Genomic DNA, 15,705 nt, shown 5'->3' on the forward strand with positions numbered 1-15,705 from the left:
GTTGAATTTTTTGACCTAAACTATAAGTAAATCCATTAATAATTACTCCATAGTTAATAAATAGTTATAGTAATGCTTAGTTATGGATTGCCCACTTCATTAATTTTTCTCTCTCTTTGAAATAAATATTAAAATAAATACTATCATATGAAATGAAATGAAAGTGGGTAAGTATGTGCTAATCATAATGAGATTTTGGAGGCAGAAATCAATGCCTGTATTTATCCGTGTATAAATATACTCGGCGAATACGTCATGAACGTGTGTAATGTGTTGCAATTCGATTTGTCGAATATTATTATGGATTTACGAAAAAAATGATAGGTGTTCGAGCAATTTTGAATAAGAAATATAAATGTATACAATTTTATTGGAAAAGAATATAATATTTGCGTGGGATCAAAAAAATTTCCTACAAATGTAGTTCTATATACAGATGATATTCGTGACAAATGTCCGCACGATGAACGTTGTGTTGTTGTCGTATTTTTCAAATTTCGAATCGTTCGCCGTAGATCTAAGCGTAAAATAAACTTTGAGGATTGTTCGGCACTTAAAGAGAAAGTTGCGGGAATGGTAGTGCTGCCTTATGTGGTTGCCGGATTCCTTTTTTTTTATATGGCCGTAGTCGTTTCGACGAGATGAACGTCATATCGTTGTCGAATTTTCCAAATTTGAAACTGTTTGACGTAAATCTAAACTTAAAGGTGTGACCTAATTAGAAGACAAATTTTGAGGACCGTTCGGAAGTTGAGGGAGAAAGTTTATATCTTAATATTTTAGTCCGTATATTCCACGGTGCTATACACTTTCATTAACCTACCTTACGTGGAATATAAGAATAAAAAAAACTATGAAAATTAAAATAGTATTAAAAATACTAAACGTGGAAAGATATATACATAGCCCAAACCACACCGTAGTTGTAAAGTTGTACACTATACTTTTGTACACAATACGGTACACCGTATTATGTGGCACCATATTCATTTTTTTTTTCTTTTGAAATGTAAGTAACTCTTAATTATACTTACGTGTAACTTCAAAAATACTTAAATACTTACGTGGCACCATTTTGTTTTTGAATAATATGTGGCACCACATTGTCCACAATAAAATTCAACATCAAATTATAAAGGAAGCGGCCATTCCATTTGGCACATAATTTTGACTTATGAACATTTTAGCGCCCACAAAATCACGTGCTTCTACTTATTGTTTGTAAGCTTAATTTCATAACATAAGCATGTTTACATATCCTGCTAATCAAAATTAAAAAAAATCCTGTTAACCAAGTTTTAGTTTTGATATAGTTATTCTTTTTATAATTAGATTTATCATTCAAGATATCTATAAGGGTAAAAATAGAGGGAAAATGTTTTTAATGCAAGAAATGAAGGGTAAAAATGGAATATGATGTAAGAAATAATTTTTTTTTTTATGAAAATGATGTAAGAAATAATAAGAATGGCTATGCATGAGCAAGATGATGTGACAAGTGAAATGACATGCCACCTGGTAATATTAATATAACCAAATGTATAAAATTAGACAGAATCCAACTTAAACTGTGCAATTTAGTAATGGTAAACAGAAAATTAAGTGTTAAAGATTTGCTTGCCATAAAAAAATGAAATTTTGATTGCATCAAGTCTGGATTTTAGAGTAATACTATGATTGATGTCCCACTCACCACCTTCTTTATCTGATGAATATACTTATATAAAAGACAAAAGTGACCTTGATGTCCTTTTTATTACAGTTGATGAGAAATTGTAAGTCTGTTTTTGTGTTGGCAAAATGTACTAAAACTTAAATACACTCTCTCCGGATTCTCTTTTGTGGATATGCTGATCAGGTTATGAACAAGCACAAGACAAGATAACCTCTGCAAATTTCCCAAAAACCAAAAAAGGTATGAACTTTAAACTCAATTTTCAGCTTTTGTTCTTGTGGAACATGTCTGTTCATGTTTTTTTCTTTCTAAAGTTGAATTTTTTATTGTTTTTACTCAAAATTTATGGCTATTCATTGTACATTGTGATCTAAATTATCTGTTTTTCTGGGAAGATTTTGTAGAGGGGAAGATGTCGGTGTGCTTTTGAGATAGCCATTGAAGAAGGGTTGAAAAGACGAAGCTTTTAGCTTTATGTGATGCTACTTTAATGGATGGATAAGAAAACTTCAATGTGTGTATGTTGGTGAAATTACAGATCTGCCATGAGAATCCATCACCATAGAAACTTGGTGTTAGCTCTTTTTTGTTACCTTCTTGTAGTGGTTTATAGTAAAACAGACAATGGTGACCTTGCCATCATCAACCAGTTCAGGAAAAATTTAAAGAACCCAGAGCTTCTGAAATGGCCTGCCATTGGAGAAGATAATGATCCATGTGGCCCTCCTAGTTGGCCCCACGTATTCTGTTCAGATTCAAGGGTCTCTCAGATTCAAGTCCAAAATCTGGGCTTAAAAGGTCCCTTGCCTCCAAATTTTAACCAACTCACCATGTTATCAAACTTAGGCTTTCAGAGGAACAAGTTTTCTGGGCAGTTACCATCTTTCAGCGGTCTCTCGAATTTGCAGTATGCTTTTCTTGACAACAATGATTTCGATTCGATTCCTGCCGACTTCTTTGATGGTTTGTCGGATTTGGAGGCTTTGGCATTTGATTATAACAACTTTAATTCAAGTACTGGGTGGATGTTTCCTAAAGCTTTGCAGGATTCCGCTCAGTTGACCAATCTCTCTTGCATGAGCTGTAATTTGGCCGGACCATTGCCGGATTTCCTTGGAAGCATGTCGTCGCTTTCATTTCTGAAGCTTTCCGGGAACAATCTATCTGGTGAAATTCCGGCGAGTTTCAAGGGCATGCCTTTGCAATATCTTTGGCTGAACAATCAAAATGGTGGGGGGATGAGTGGTCCGATCGATTTAGTCACCACTATGGATTCTCTCACAGTGTTATGGCTTCACGGGAATCAGTTCACAGGCACAATTCCAGAGAGCTTTGGGAATTTAGTTTCGCTCAAGGATCTTGTTCTCAATGGTAATCAACTTGTGGGCACAATTCCTGAAACTTTAGCAAATCTAGAACTAGACAACTTGGATTTGAACAATAATCACTTGATGGGTCCCATCCCCAAGTTTAAAGCAGCTAAAGTGAGCTATAAGTCGAATTCGATTTGCCAGTCTAAACCAGGACTTGATTGTTCCCCTGAGGTTATGACACTTATCGAGTTTCTTGGAGGGTTAGATTATCCTTTAAGGCTTGTTTCTTCATGGTCAGGCAATGATCCGTGTAACTCATGGTTTGGAGTGAGTTGCAATCCATCCAACAAACAGGTTTCTGTCATTAATATTCCTAACTATAATCTCACCGGTAAATTGAGCCCTTCGCTTGCCAAGTTACGTTCCCTTTCTACCATCAAACTTCAGTCTAATAGTATAAGTGGTTCCATTCCTAAATCCTGGACTAGTTTGAAATCTCTGTCGTTAGTTGACGTAAGTAACAATCAAATCTCCCCTCCATTACCGAAATTTAGCAGCTCCGTGCATATTGTCATAAGTGGAAATCCTTTGTTTACTAAATCGGCTGCCCCTGCACCGCAAACTGTATCTGCGCCTAAGGATTCAGCACCTGCCCGAGCCGCCACATCATCTAGCATAATCTCCCCAAAGAATATATCTGGTTCTGGTAAGCCTTCTCATTCTGAGGTACCAGTCAAATCGGGGAGATCGAGTTTAGTTTCTATGGTGGTCGTGGTAGCAATTGTGGCTGTGATTGCTCTTCTGGCAATTATTTTATCTGTACATTGTTGTAAAAGGAGAAAAGATGCCTATTTAGCTCCGAGCTCCCTTGTGCTTCATCCTAGAGATCCTTATGATCGGGATAACATGGTTAAGATTGTTGTTGCTGATAATAATAACACCAGTGGAAGTAGTACACATGTTGGTAGTGATTATGCAAGCAGAAACGGAAGTGGTGTTGGGCAGTCTCATGTCATTGAATCTGGGAATCTGGTCATATCCGTTCAAGTACTTCGAAATGTAACGAAAAATTTTGCACCGGAGAATGAGCTTGGACGTGGTGGTTTTGGCGTAGTTTACAAGGGAGAGTTAGACGACGGGACAAAAATAGCCGTTAAACGAATGGAGGCTGGAGTGATAACCAACAAAGCATTGGACGAGTTCCAGGCAGAAATTTCGGTCCTTTCGAGCCGTGCGACATCGACATTTGGTCTCTCTTTTAGGTTATTCCATTGAAGGCAACGAGAGACTTCTTGTTTACGAATATTTGCCTCAAGGAGCTCTGAGTAGGCATCTATTCCATTGGAAGAGCTTTAAATTAGAGCCTCTGACTTGGACGAGAAGGCTAAATATCGCCTTGGATGTAGCTCGAGGGATGGAGTATCTTCACACTCTTGCTCACCAGAGTTTCATACACAGAGACCTTAAATCGTCGAACATCTTACTTGGTGACGAGTTCCGAGCTAAGATTGCCGATTTCGGGCTAGTAAAATTGGCTCCCAACGGCGAGAAATCTGTCATCACCAGGCTTGCTGGAACATTTGGATATCTGGCTCCTGAATATGCTGGTATATATATAATATATGCAATTCTTTTAAATCTTTTTTCCCAAATTTTCCATTGAATCGATTCATTCATGTTACATTTTTTACAATCTGATCCAGTGACGGGAAAGATTACGACGAAAGCCGACGTCTTCAGTTTTGGGGTCGTCCTGATGGAACTTTGACCGGATTAACAGCACTCGACGAGGACAGGCCAGAAGAAAGCCAGTACTTGGCTGCATGGTTCTGGCACGTAAAATCTGACAAGGAGAAGCTTAGAGCTGCAATCGATCCAGTCCTTGTTGAAGTAATGAGAGAGGAAACATTCGAGAGCATATGTATGATTGCGGAACTTGCTGGACACTGCACTGCTAGGGAACCAAGCCAAAGACCAGATATGGGTCATGCGGTAAATGTATTATCTCCACTTGTCGATAAATGGAAAACCTTTGGATGATGATTCAGATGACTGTTGTGGAATTGATTATAGCCTTCCACTTAACCAAATGGTAAAAGGCTGGCAAGAAACTGAAGGGAAGGATACAAGTTATGTTGATTTAGACGATAGCAAGGGTAGTATTCCAGCAAGGCCTACTGGTTTTGCCGACTCTTTTAGGTCAGCCGATGGTCGTTGAGACAACTACTAGTTCTTATTGCGTGTAGATATTACATAATTCCGGTTTCCTTTTCCCCTTTGTCAATGTGTATGTCTCTTTGCTTTTGGATTTTGTTTCTAGGTTCCAAGTTTTTTTCTTTCCCCTTCTTCACGTGCTATATTTATCTGGTGATGTAATGTAGATATAGAACATTCATAATCAAGTGTTCATTGATTTTTTCTTTCTTACGTTTTGAGCTTAGCTTTAATGAGAATAAAAAGTTTCTTAATTTCTAGAATCCATTCATATAGCTTACGCAGAAACAAAATCCGAAGAGGACGAAATTTCAATGTGAAATGAGAATGGAAATTGGTTTCTTGTATTTTGGAAATCTTGAAATGGAAACTGTCGATTAACTTCCATACATTATAATTACAACTTGGTGCTTCTGCTCAAACATACTGTTCAGCTACTATTACAATTTAGCAGAACACTGTGAATGTGCCCCATGACTGCAATTTCTTGAATCAGAAGGCAGCCCAATTCAGGACGATTGCTCCTCAAGAAAGCAACCAATGTGATAAGCCCTGGAGTTATCCACGTTCTGATCCTTTGATGACGAAAGTTTTGTACATGAAACACTTTGAAACGGTCGACGAACAGGAGGTAACAGAATAGCTGACTTTCTGTCCATAGCTAGAAGCCGCTTACACTTGCTGTACCAATTAAAAAAAATTACTAGGGCAATAATATTATATCAGATTATTATTAATCCTGTAAAAGTAAGGATAGAAATGAACCTGCAAACTTTTGAAAACAGATTCTGGTAGCCGCAGATCCAGAACTGAAAAAAAGAGGCCAATGACAAATTACAAAGAGAAATACTGAGATATGGGAGAGGTTCATTCGGGGGGAATTAAACATAGACAGATGTATAAATGAGTCAAAGATGGTACCAAAAGAGAATGTAAAGCAGTTTCAGATCTGATCCCCGAAAAATGCTGCAAAGCCATAGCAGCATGCTCCTGTAATAGATAAATTTACTTAGATTATTGCTTGCAATTCGTGGAATCCTAGGTAAGGGACGAATCCAGGATTTATGTAGTGTGTGGTTGAGTGTCTGTGTGTGTGAGAGAGAGGGCTGTTACCGTGATATGTCTGTATATGTGATAAACTGAAGATCCTCTAGAATGGAGATAGCTGCCTCCCTTTTGAGAAATATTAATTAATAAAGAGGTTAAATTCAAAGAAAAACTCACCCAAGAAGGAAAACCAAATGGAGAACCTCTAACAAAATTAGATAACAAAAAGCTTTAGATACAGTTTCATTGAAGCTTCAGATCGAGAATCAGCACTTTATGCAATAGGCAAACAAAATTACCTCATCCGAAGAAAAGAAGGCTACGGCATCAGGGTCAATCGAGCCTGCTGGGTGTAATGATATCACAGCTCTAAAGACAGAAGGAAGCAACAACTCGATAACTGCAACTCTTTCCGTGGAAACAGCACCTTGTGAACCTGGTCGTAGTTTGGTCGAACTATGAAAACTGTGATCTTTTAAAGCTTCTATAGAATTATCTTCAGTTGAAGCAGGAAGGGAGGAAGCTTTCTTCAACCATTCCAATCTTTCATAAGTATGGACTTTCAAATTTGGTACTTCCTTTTCTATTCTCTTTAGAATGTCAGATAGTGTTTTACATTCACTAAGCTCTTCGTCGGTTTTGACTTGTGCACCATGGGAAACACGAGGCCTCTTTGCTGCTGGTTTGGTAGTCTCAGTATCCTGTCCATCTTCAAGGTGAGGGAAAAACCGCTTTTTCTGATCCGTGAAGGCCTTAAGAGCTAACCTGTAACCATAAGAGCAACAAACTTCCTTTCAGGTTGATTAGAGGACACCCTATTATTACATATCGTTTTTCGCACTTTTCATTTCAAATGCAAATTTGGAAAGCCCATCAACAAAATCATGAACAAGGCACACACCTAGTTCTGTCAACAGCAGATGCACCAGCCTGGCCAGCCAGTTGACGCTTCCAGGCATATGCAACCACAGCTCCATCGGGACACACTAATGGCATATGCAATCCCCAATAATTACTACGCAACCTAAGAGATTCATTCAAAACTCCAGATTCCTCCAGCTGCTTTCCTAGTATAACACAACGAGAAAAAAAGGATTCAAAATCCAAAACCATTTTACCATCGGTATGAAGCGATTCTGTCATTGATACATGCAATTCACATCTACAATACCAAACCTTTACAAGAAAGGAGTTCCAAATTGTGATTATCAATTCACACCAACATAATAGAAAGAATCAAAGTGACTTTGGAGCTCTATATTCCAATTTTTGTCTAAAATTCATCAATTTAGTGGATGTAATTTCACTACAGAATATAAAAAGGCAAAGAGATAAATGAAATTGCAATAGATCGAAGCAATGTTAGAGCTGCAAATGCACTACAGTAGAGTGACAGTGTGAATTGCTGTGAAGCAAATAGCGATCACATATCTTAAAAAAGTTTTATTACCGATGGAGCGGAGGTCAAGGAAGTGTTGACGCATGGAGGCATCTTCTTCGAGGAAGTAATTGAGGGGCCGATTGCTTTCATGAGCCCCTCCCGACACAAATACAGCTTCCAGGAGGCGGTCGGCGCCCATCCTAATGTCAGCGATCAAACGCGCCGCTTGAGATAGCCTCTCCATCGCCACAGCAACCTTCTTTGGCGGAGCCTCCGGTTCCTCCTCCCCTTGCTGCTGTTGTGACGACGATTGCGTTGCTTGGGATTGCAATTTCATCATTATTACAATTTCAAATTTTGGTAGTGTTGAATTGCAATTGGCAGTTGTTGGATTGACCTAATTAATTACTCCTCCCTACCGCTAGATTTGGTTGTACAGTAATACACAACACCGCCTCGCCCTCCACCGTTCTCTCTCCGAATCGGGTCGGTTTTTTTTAATACCGGCACAGTATTTATGGGGTGAAGCGGCTTAATAAAAACACTACAGGCGCGGGAATTTTAAGTAAAGTGACAATTTTGCCCTTTTAGAAGGATTATAGCATGGATGATTGGATCGTACCTATACTTTGTCTAAATCTTCAAATTGCCACCTAAACTTTTGATTTGTACTTCATTACCTGAACGTTAATTCTGTTATGTAAATTTTTACTCGCGGTTAAGGAAAATGGGTCCACCTTATGCTGCCGAAACTTTCCCAACTAATTTAAAGTACCACCTAAACTTCTTCTATACAATATAAATATCATGCCATGACTGTAACCGTCAATGAAGTTTAACGAATGTTAAGTGCCATGACATTCCATAACAGCAGGTGGGAACTTAAATAAACGAAAATAAAGTTTAGGTGGTCCTTCAAAATTTTTGTCAAAGTTTATTAGTATCCAAGTAAAGGGTAAACCTGTCTCTTCACTTAAAATTTTAGCGCGTCTACTAGTTTTCTCTTGTGGAAGTAGCTGTACCCATATTTACTGTTTATAATTGTAAAAATCCGACCCAACTGAGTGTCCGTATGGCAAAAAAGTACTTTTGAATTTTTAGATAAAAGTTTAAAAGTAATAATATGTTATTTTTAGATTTTTACAGTATAAAAAAAGTAAAAAGTTACAATTTTTTATCCAATCAAATATTCAAGTTATTTTTTTGAATCCCAATATTCCAAAAGCGGTAACATACGGACCCTGAAAAGTAAAAAAGAGCTCTGGGCTCTGTGTGGATACGTCCGACCCGAAAAATAAAAACACGGGTAATAATTGAAAGGGTTTAAAATGGTTTAAGGCTAACAAATGTCATTCTCCAAATTCCAGCTGCTTGGTTGCTGAGAAAAAAGGCACTCGATTTTTTCCTGTGACTCTCTGTTATGATTACTGATTGGAATTCTATTTCACTTCACTTTCTGAAATCATGTTAAACTTCTTCTCATGCGGTTTGCAGTGAAATGGCTCCTCCGAAGAAGCAGCTGAAGAAGCGCGGAGCTGATTTCAAGGTAACTATGGGATTTTAATTTATCAAATTCAAATGAAAGTTTTTCATTTTGGTGTGATTACAAAGTGGTTTGCTTAATTTTCTTGCAGAAAATAAAGCGAAAGCTCGGTAGGAAATTGCCGCCACCAAGGAATACTACAAACACTGAAATTAAATCCAAAGGTGAGCTCCAATCTTTCTGCATTGTGAAAGGATGACATTAGGGAAGCTGCAAATGGTTATGGTGGCTAAATTTGAGCATATGTACTTTATCCAGCAGTTTTCTCCCGTAAATAGCCCTATTTCTTCTCAAAGCACTTAGTAGTTCGGGTGCATGATCCTTGTGAATGATCAATGATCGTTTGTTATCGTGTTATGAGCAGCAATTACACTTCCTGAGCAGAGTTTGGCGGCTGAGAAGGAAGGTTTTGCTGTCAGCAAGAAAGGCTTGACTTTGAAAGAGCTTCTAGGGCAGACATCTCATCACAATTTTAAAGCTCGTAGAGGTATTATTATTTCTTCTTCGTCGCAATTGGTCGGTGTGTCTGTTGTTTTACCTTTAATTAAGTTGTTGTCCTCAGTCCTCACTGTCTTTGATTTTGTCAAGTTTCCCAATGGACTGGTGATCAGTGCTTTCGTTGCTAGATTTAACTACATTAAATTATGCGATTGAAGTGGTTTGGTTTTGAGATTGTCTGTAAATGTAATATTTTGCTGACATAGCACTCTCCTTTTGTAGATGCATTAATAGGTATTAAAGATTTGCTTTCCAAGAATCCATTGGAGTTGTGGTCACACCGATTTTTTATTATAAAAACACTGACTAGAGGCATCGGTGACGCTGATGAAGTGGTTCGAGAAAAGGTGTATCAACTTTTTAAGACCGTGATTTTCCCTGGATGTGAAGAGGTTCGGTTTTGTTTTCCTACTTTGCATTACTTCATTACAATAAATGTGTTTCTGATGTTTAACTTCTCCGTCCTACATTACTCTACGTCTTTATTTGTTGCATTCATCACTTAAAAAAAAGAGCATTTGCTTGAATCGGTACCAGTTTCTGCTATGCTAATACCAATAAGTAATATGCTGTTGAAATGATGACTGTATCATTCATTCAAAATTAACACTTTGGTGTCAAGTAGTTAACGCTTTGTACCATTGCTACGAAATATGCTAAAAAATATGATTCGTTGGTTTATCTTTGTTGCTTTTGTTATTGCATAGTTCACTCGCTATTGTAACTGACATATCTTATACCTATTCTCTGACTGTTGGTCACTTTTCACTTTCTTGTCCAGGATATGGGGTCTTTAGTCCCCTCAATGATGCTCTATATCTTTTATTCGATGACCCAATTAACAGTTGAGATTCGATTGATGGCCTTCAAGTTTCTTGACCTTGTTTTGCAGTTCCATCCGCCTTGTTTTTTCCTGCATGCTGACAAGGTAACACAGTTCCATCATTACTTGATTTTGTACAGGAAAGAATGCAGATGTTTCTATGACATGTTTGTATTCTTCATTGTCAACTTTTTTTTGTAGATGCTATTGTAAATTCATTTATAAGATTTCGGTCTCTTAGTGGCGTTCATTGTAATAATGCTGCTCTATTCTCCTTCCACTTGTATGCAGTACTTGTTACCATGTCATTGAAAACTTGATCTTGGATGCTGGCCGGTGTTTTCATTAACAAAAAGTTATAAATTTCTTTGCGCTTACTTGTTGATATTTTGCTTATTTGGATGATGGCCGTATTTTTCATTAACGAAATGTCGTTGAAAACTTATCGGCTCATCAACAGATTCTTGAAAACTATGAAGATATTTTGCTGAAGAATCGTTTGTACGTACAAGAGAAGGGAAAGCTCAAAAATGCACTTTCTGGGCTTGTGCGCTGTTTGATGCTGTTACCCAATGAAAAGATTGAAGCATACTCATATGAAAAGGTATCATCTTAGAGCCCAATTACAATGTTCAGTAGGTTAACAAACTAGAACGACATTATCCTGCCTTACTTGATGTACAGAGCAGAATAGTTTGTGCGTTTCTTAGTGGGTCAATTTTCTCTTCAACTTTTTATTGTTTACATAAACTTTGAGCAACCTACCGCATTTGCACATCAATGCTTATACTCTCTTAATTGTAATCCTTCCTTCTTAGAATGCTCCTGCACGAAGGATGTTGCATGGTTATGAACAGGAAGAGCCTACAAAACTACCTGGTGTGTGAAAGTAATCTATACCTATTACCTGAACGTCCAATTGCTTTATACTTTTTAAGTGGCACATTGTGGTTTCCCTAGTGCACTGACATGGTTTGTTTTTGTGTATTTCTGTGTAGCATTCTCTTCTGCCATTCCAAAACTAAGCCATCTCGTGCCAGTTTTAGTTAATTGTCTCCAAGATTTTATCCCGTTGGTTCATTCAACATCCCCACTAGACGCCCAATCTTCTGAGAGTATGCTGTCAATACTTCAGAGTATTAATCTTGCCGTTAGGTTTTTTATTTATCGAAGTCCGGAGGGCAAAAAGCTGTGGATCTTGTCTACAACTAGTAGAGAATCTGATGATACTGCATGGATACAAAGTTCTAACACGTTAATAGCTTTGAAGAAATTACTGAGTTTGTTTCCCCTCAATCCAACACATCACTTTTCTAAGAAGGTAGGTATTTTGATTTGACTTGATTAAATTCTGATGTTTAGCTATCATATGCGAGTCCAGAGTTTTTGTCTTCTTTCACTTTCCATTATCCACGTAACATTGTACAGACAAACATACATTAGTTATTAGGTCCACACTAGTAATTCTTAATGTTTTCCGTTTAGTTGTTCCTCTTACTTCGCTCATGTTCTAATGCTTTCTATACTTTCTTCACAGGATGAAGATAGATACTTTGTCCTAAACAGTATTATCACAGAAGTATTTCTTCGATGTTGCCAAAAAGAATTGCTTAAAGAGGTATGTCCTACGATTGGATTGATGGAGAGTTTTCTAGAGTTTTTAGAGTGCGCACTGCTTGGAAAGGTCAGTTTCACTGTCAAGAGGTTTGATTTTCAGTTATGTCACACATCCGTAGTTTTAATGGGATTATCAGTGAACTTTAATTACAAACAGAGATAAAATAAAACTTTAAGCAGAGTAAGTTTTATTGTGTTATATCGTTCTTCAAAATTTCAATTGAATATATTCTTTGTAGATCTGTAGTGATACCAAGTCTGGGAAAGCAACGTGGGAGAAGCATGTGCTTTCGCTCTTAACTTTTGTTCCAAAACTTGTAAATCAAGTGTCAAATTTTAGGAGTGATTGGCAGTATCGACTTCTTCAGGTATTACTAGAAATCCAAATTACTGAATTTCTTGTTTTCAAAAAATAACTGTTACATGGCAGTTGTTTTAAAGCTGACCAGTGGACAATTAACTACAGGCCTTTACCCAGACATTCCAGGACTGCAATCCAGAGTCTTCATTAAAATTGACTTGCATCTCTATGCTTGAAGAAATGCTTATTCCTGTAAGAATGTCTTGTTATATCTATTGGATACTTTGGGAACAACTGAAATCAACTGTCCTACTGACGCATATTTCTGCAACTCTTATTTTTTTAGGGGTCAGACAGAGGGCTCTCAACTCCAAGCAACCCTGAAATGTTTAACTTTAAAGCTACTTGGATGAGACAGCTCCCATTGTTGCTACTTTCTCTTGATGATAAGCACCCATCCTTGTCCCAGGTTCTTTTTTATCCTCGTGAACATTTCTTAGGGCAATATTTTGGCGAATTAGAATTTAATAACAGCCTCGAATATCAATAGTTTAGCAAGCTAGTACACGATGCTTCTCAAACTCGTGCGTCAACTAGTTGACTCAGCAAAAACAAGTGACTTAGTGAAAATGAGTTAACTCGATGCCAAAAATTGGTATCTAGACTCGCAGTCGACTAGGTTGGACTCAGCACAAAATTGTAAACTTGTTCCCAGGGCAGGTTCTCGAGTCCGTGTAGCGTCAATTTTAAGCTATTTATTGCATATTTTGCGTCTGGAAATCAATAAGAAGTTAAGAAGGAAAAATTAAAGGAATAAGGATTAAAATTTCTATAAAGCATTTGTAGCTTTTTTGTAACGAACAGAGGAAGTATATGCCAGCTTTGAACCCGAACCTTTTGGTTTGCGACTTGATTGTTCTACCACAAAGGAAAAGAAGAAGCTGGCTCATCTGTAGCCTTTGATTTGTGTGTGTGAGATTGAAATTAAAATGCCCAAGACTGGTAATAGTCATTGTGTTCAAGCTTGTTTCCCGTAAGTTTATTTGATATTTTCTCTTTGAGTAACTTTTAGGATTTTACGAAACGAGTCTAGCGAGTGAGTATTGAGTCAAGGTTGCTAACCTTTGATGAGTTTACTTAAACTCAACGATGACCATGAGCTTCTCTTTACTTCTCAAATGTCAAATTCTAAACTAATGCTTCCTCCAGGCAGTGTTGGGCCTTATGCTTCGTGCGGAACAATGCAATTTGGTGGACAGCTCTCTTGAAAGGGAGTATAAGGACTCGCTCATTCATTTTTATCAAGTTAAAGAACAAGAAGGTACTCAGCATTGATAGTTTGTTGGTTGAAATAAACACTTAGCCCTTTGTATTCTTCTTACTTATTTTCATTTACCATTGTCACAGAGAATGTTGAGTCAGGTGCATTTTTAAGGCTTCCCAGAGATTGCCAGGAACTCTCCATCAGTTGCATTTATTATCTCTCCAACCTGGATAGGGTGTTTCTGGAATCAGTACTTTCGTATTGCTTGTGTAAGTAATAGCTGCTTCTTCCTCTAAGTTTTAGGACATTAAGTTGTGATGAATAACATTTCTGTGCAATTTACATTTACATTTATACAATATTGCAGGTCCTCAGTTGGACTCAGATCTATTATTCAGAACGATAGGCACTCTTGAGTCGGCTTATAGAGAGGGGCATATCCAAATTGCTGACCAGATCAGTTTCTTAATCACGTTACTCACCTCTTTCAAGGTCTTTCCTGGTAAGTAGGAGTTAAATTATTCTCTCATTATTTTGCTTCATCAGCCAGCACAATATTCGATTTATTCTGATGATGAATCCACACTGAAATGGATACTTTATACATTTTCAGAAAATATATATCCTGTTACTGAGACTGACGACAAGATCTCAAATCGTGCAACTTTTAAGAAGTTGACCAGTGTTGTTTGCGACTATCTGTCCCCAGCATGGATGGGGGATAGTTGTCTCGTTCTGCATATTCTGGAGAGTATAATAATTCACCGAATAGTAAGTGAGCTGATTTCCCATCCCGTATTATCACTATCCTTAAAGAGCTTTACTCTGCATCCATAACATTTTTTCTTTCTTATTCCAGTCACTAAGGCTTCCTCTGGACAAAACATGTGCCATACTTAGCGTGCTTGTTTCACTGGACACAAAGCCCACAAGACTCTCTGAACAGAGTGTTATCACTTTAAGCGATTCTCTTGCAGGATATATAACCGATGTTATGCATGCAAGTCTTCTTTTCTCCTTTACTTTGTAGACCCTCTGTTTTCTGCTTCAATACCTTACTTGTTTTCATCTGATAACAAGTCCTTTTCCGTCTTGCAGTGTATTCCATTAGATAATAGAGAAGACTACAGGGAAGATGAAACAAAAGCCACTATCCTAACTTGTCGCTATTACCTGACACCTTGCTTTATCCTATTTCATAGAAGTCCTGAACTTGCAAGGCTCTCATTCAAAAGAATGTTGTCAATGATAAGTGAGAAGATTGACGACGCCTCTGATTACCGTATCCAATACGCAAAAGATGGTCCGAGCCAGATGTCTGCAATCTTTAACTTCCTGCAATTTGCACACAAGGATCTCAAATTTCAGAAAACTATCTCTCCATTCAAAGATGAAATTGGCTGCATACGTAAACTCATATCAGGTATATTGCCACAAACCAAAATAGTCGATTTCATGCATATCAGGTATATTGCCACAAACCGAAATAGTTGATTTCATGCATGATGATATCCTTTAGACAGGATAAAGCTCATGTGATTAGTTTTAACACTTGAATTTCTCGTACTTTCAGAAAATAGAAGCAAAGCACGGCTTAAAATGTGATTGTCTAGAAGAAGGCTTCAATTTGAAAACCTGGGAATTTGATGATTAGGTGAATTAAAGATACAGAATGCCTTGGTGGTAAAGCTTCTTCAAATGTTGTGTTGGTGCCATTGCCTAAAGTAGAGGTGATGTTGCACTCAAATTTTGTGATTTTAATTCACGTAAATATGTTTACAATTATTTAAATTTTGTTTGTTGTACCATGATTATTACTCTTATTAGAAACTCTGAAATATAATTTTTTCTTAGAACAAAAATTGTAGAGGCTGAGGGTAATTAAAAAGAAAAAAAAAAAAAAAAAAAAAGATACGATACGATACCTTGGGAAAGCAGCTCATGGTAAGAAAGTGGACGTTCCCACAGCAGAGCAACTCTTTTTTCCAGTGTAAACTCCGTGAGGACACGTGTACATGAAAGAGGGAGT

The 15,705-nt window shown here is 37.5% G+C and overlaps 1 protein-coding gene and 2 pseudogenes across 1 annotated transcript; 2 read left to right on the forward strand and 1 right to left on the reverse strand.

Moving 5' to 3' along the window:
• The first annotated feature begins 1,680 nt into the window (after positions 1–1,680).
• Positions 1,681–5,206, forward strand: LOC139884940 (receptor protein kinase TMK1-like; annotated as a pseudogene).
• Positions 5,207–5,711: 505 nt separating this feature from the next.
• On the reverse strand, positions 5,712–7,970 carry LOC139884937 (mediator of RNA polymerase II transcription subunit 27). Its single transcript, XM_071868901.1, has 7 exons — positions 7,700–7,970; positions 7,151–7,316; positions 6,549–7,014; positions 6,316–6,375; positions 6,124–6,192; positions 5,968–6,011; positions 5,712–5,883 (listed from the first exon to the last, which is right to left on the reverse strand). Exons 1-7 carry the CDS (start codon positions 7,968–7,970, stop codon positions 5,712–5,714), a joined length of 1,248 nt encoding a protein of 415 aa, XP_071725002.1.
• A 1,158-nt stretch (positions 7,971–9,128) lies between these two features.
• LOC139884938 (uncharacterized) lies at positions 9,129–15,170 on the forward strand (annotated as a pseudogene).
• Positions 15,171–15,705: the final 535 nt, after the last annotated feature.

Source organism: Rutidosis leptorrhynchoides, unplaced genomic scaffold, assembly GCF_046630445.1.
Source record: "Rutidosis leptorrhynchoides isolate AG116_Rl617_1_P2 unplaced genomic scaffold, CSIRO_AGI_Rlap_v1 contig625, whole genome shotgun sequence".
Classification (NCBI taxonomy): Eukaryota; Viridiplantae; Streptophyta; class Magnoliopsida; order Asterales; family Asteraceae; genus Rutidosis; species Rutidosis leptorrhynchoides.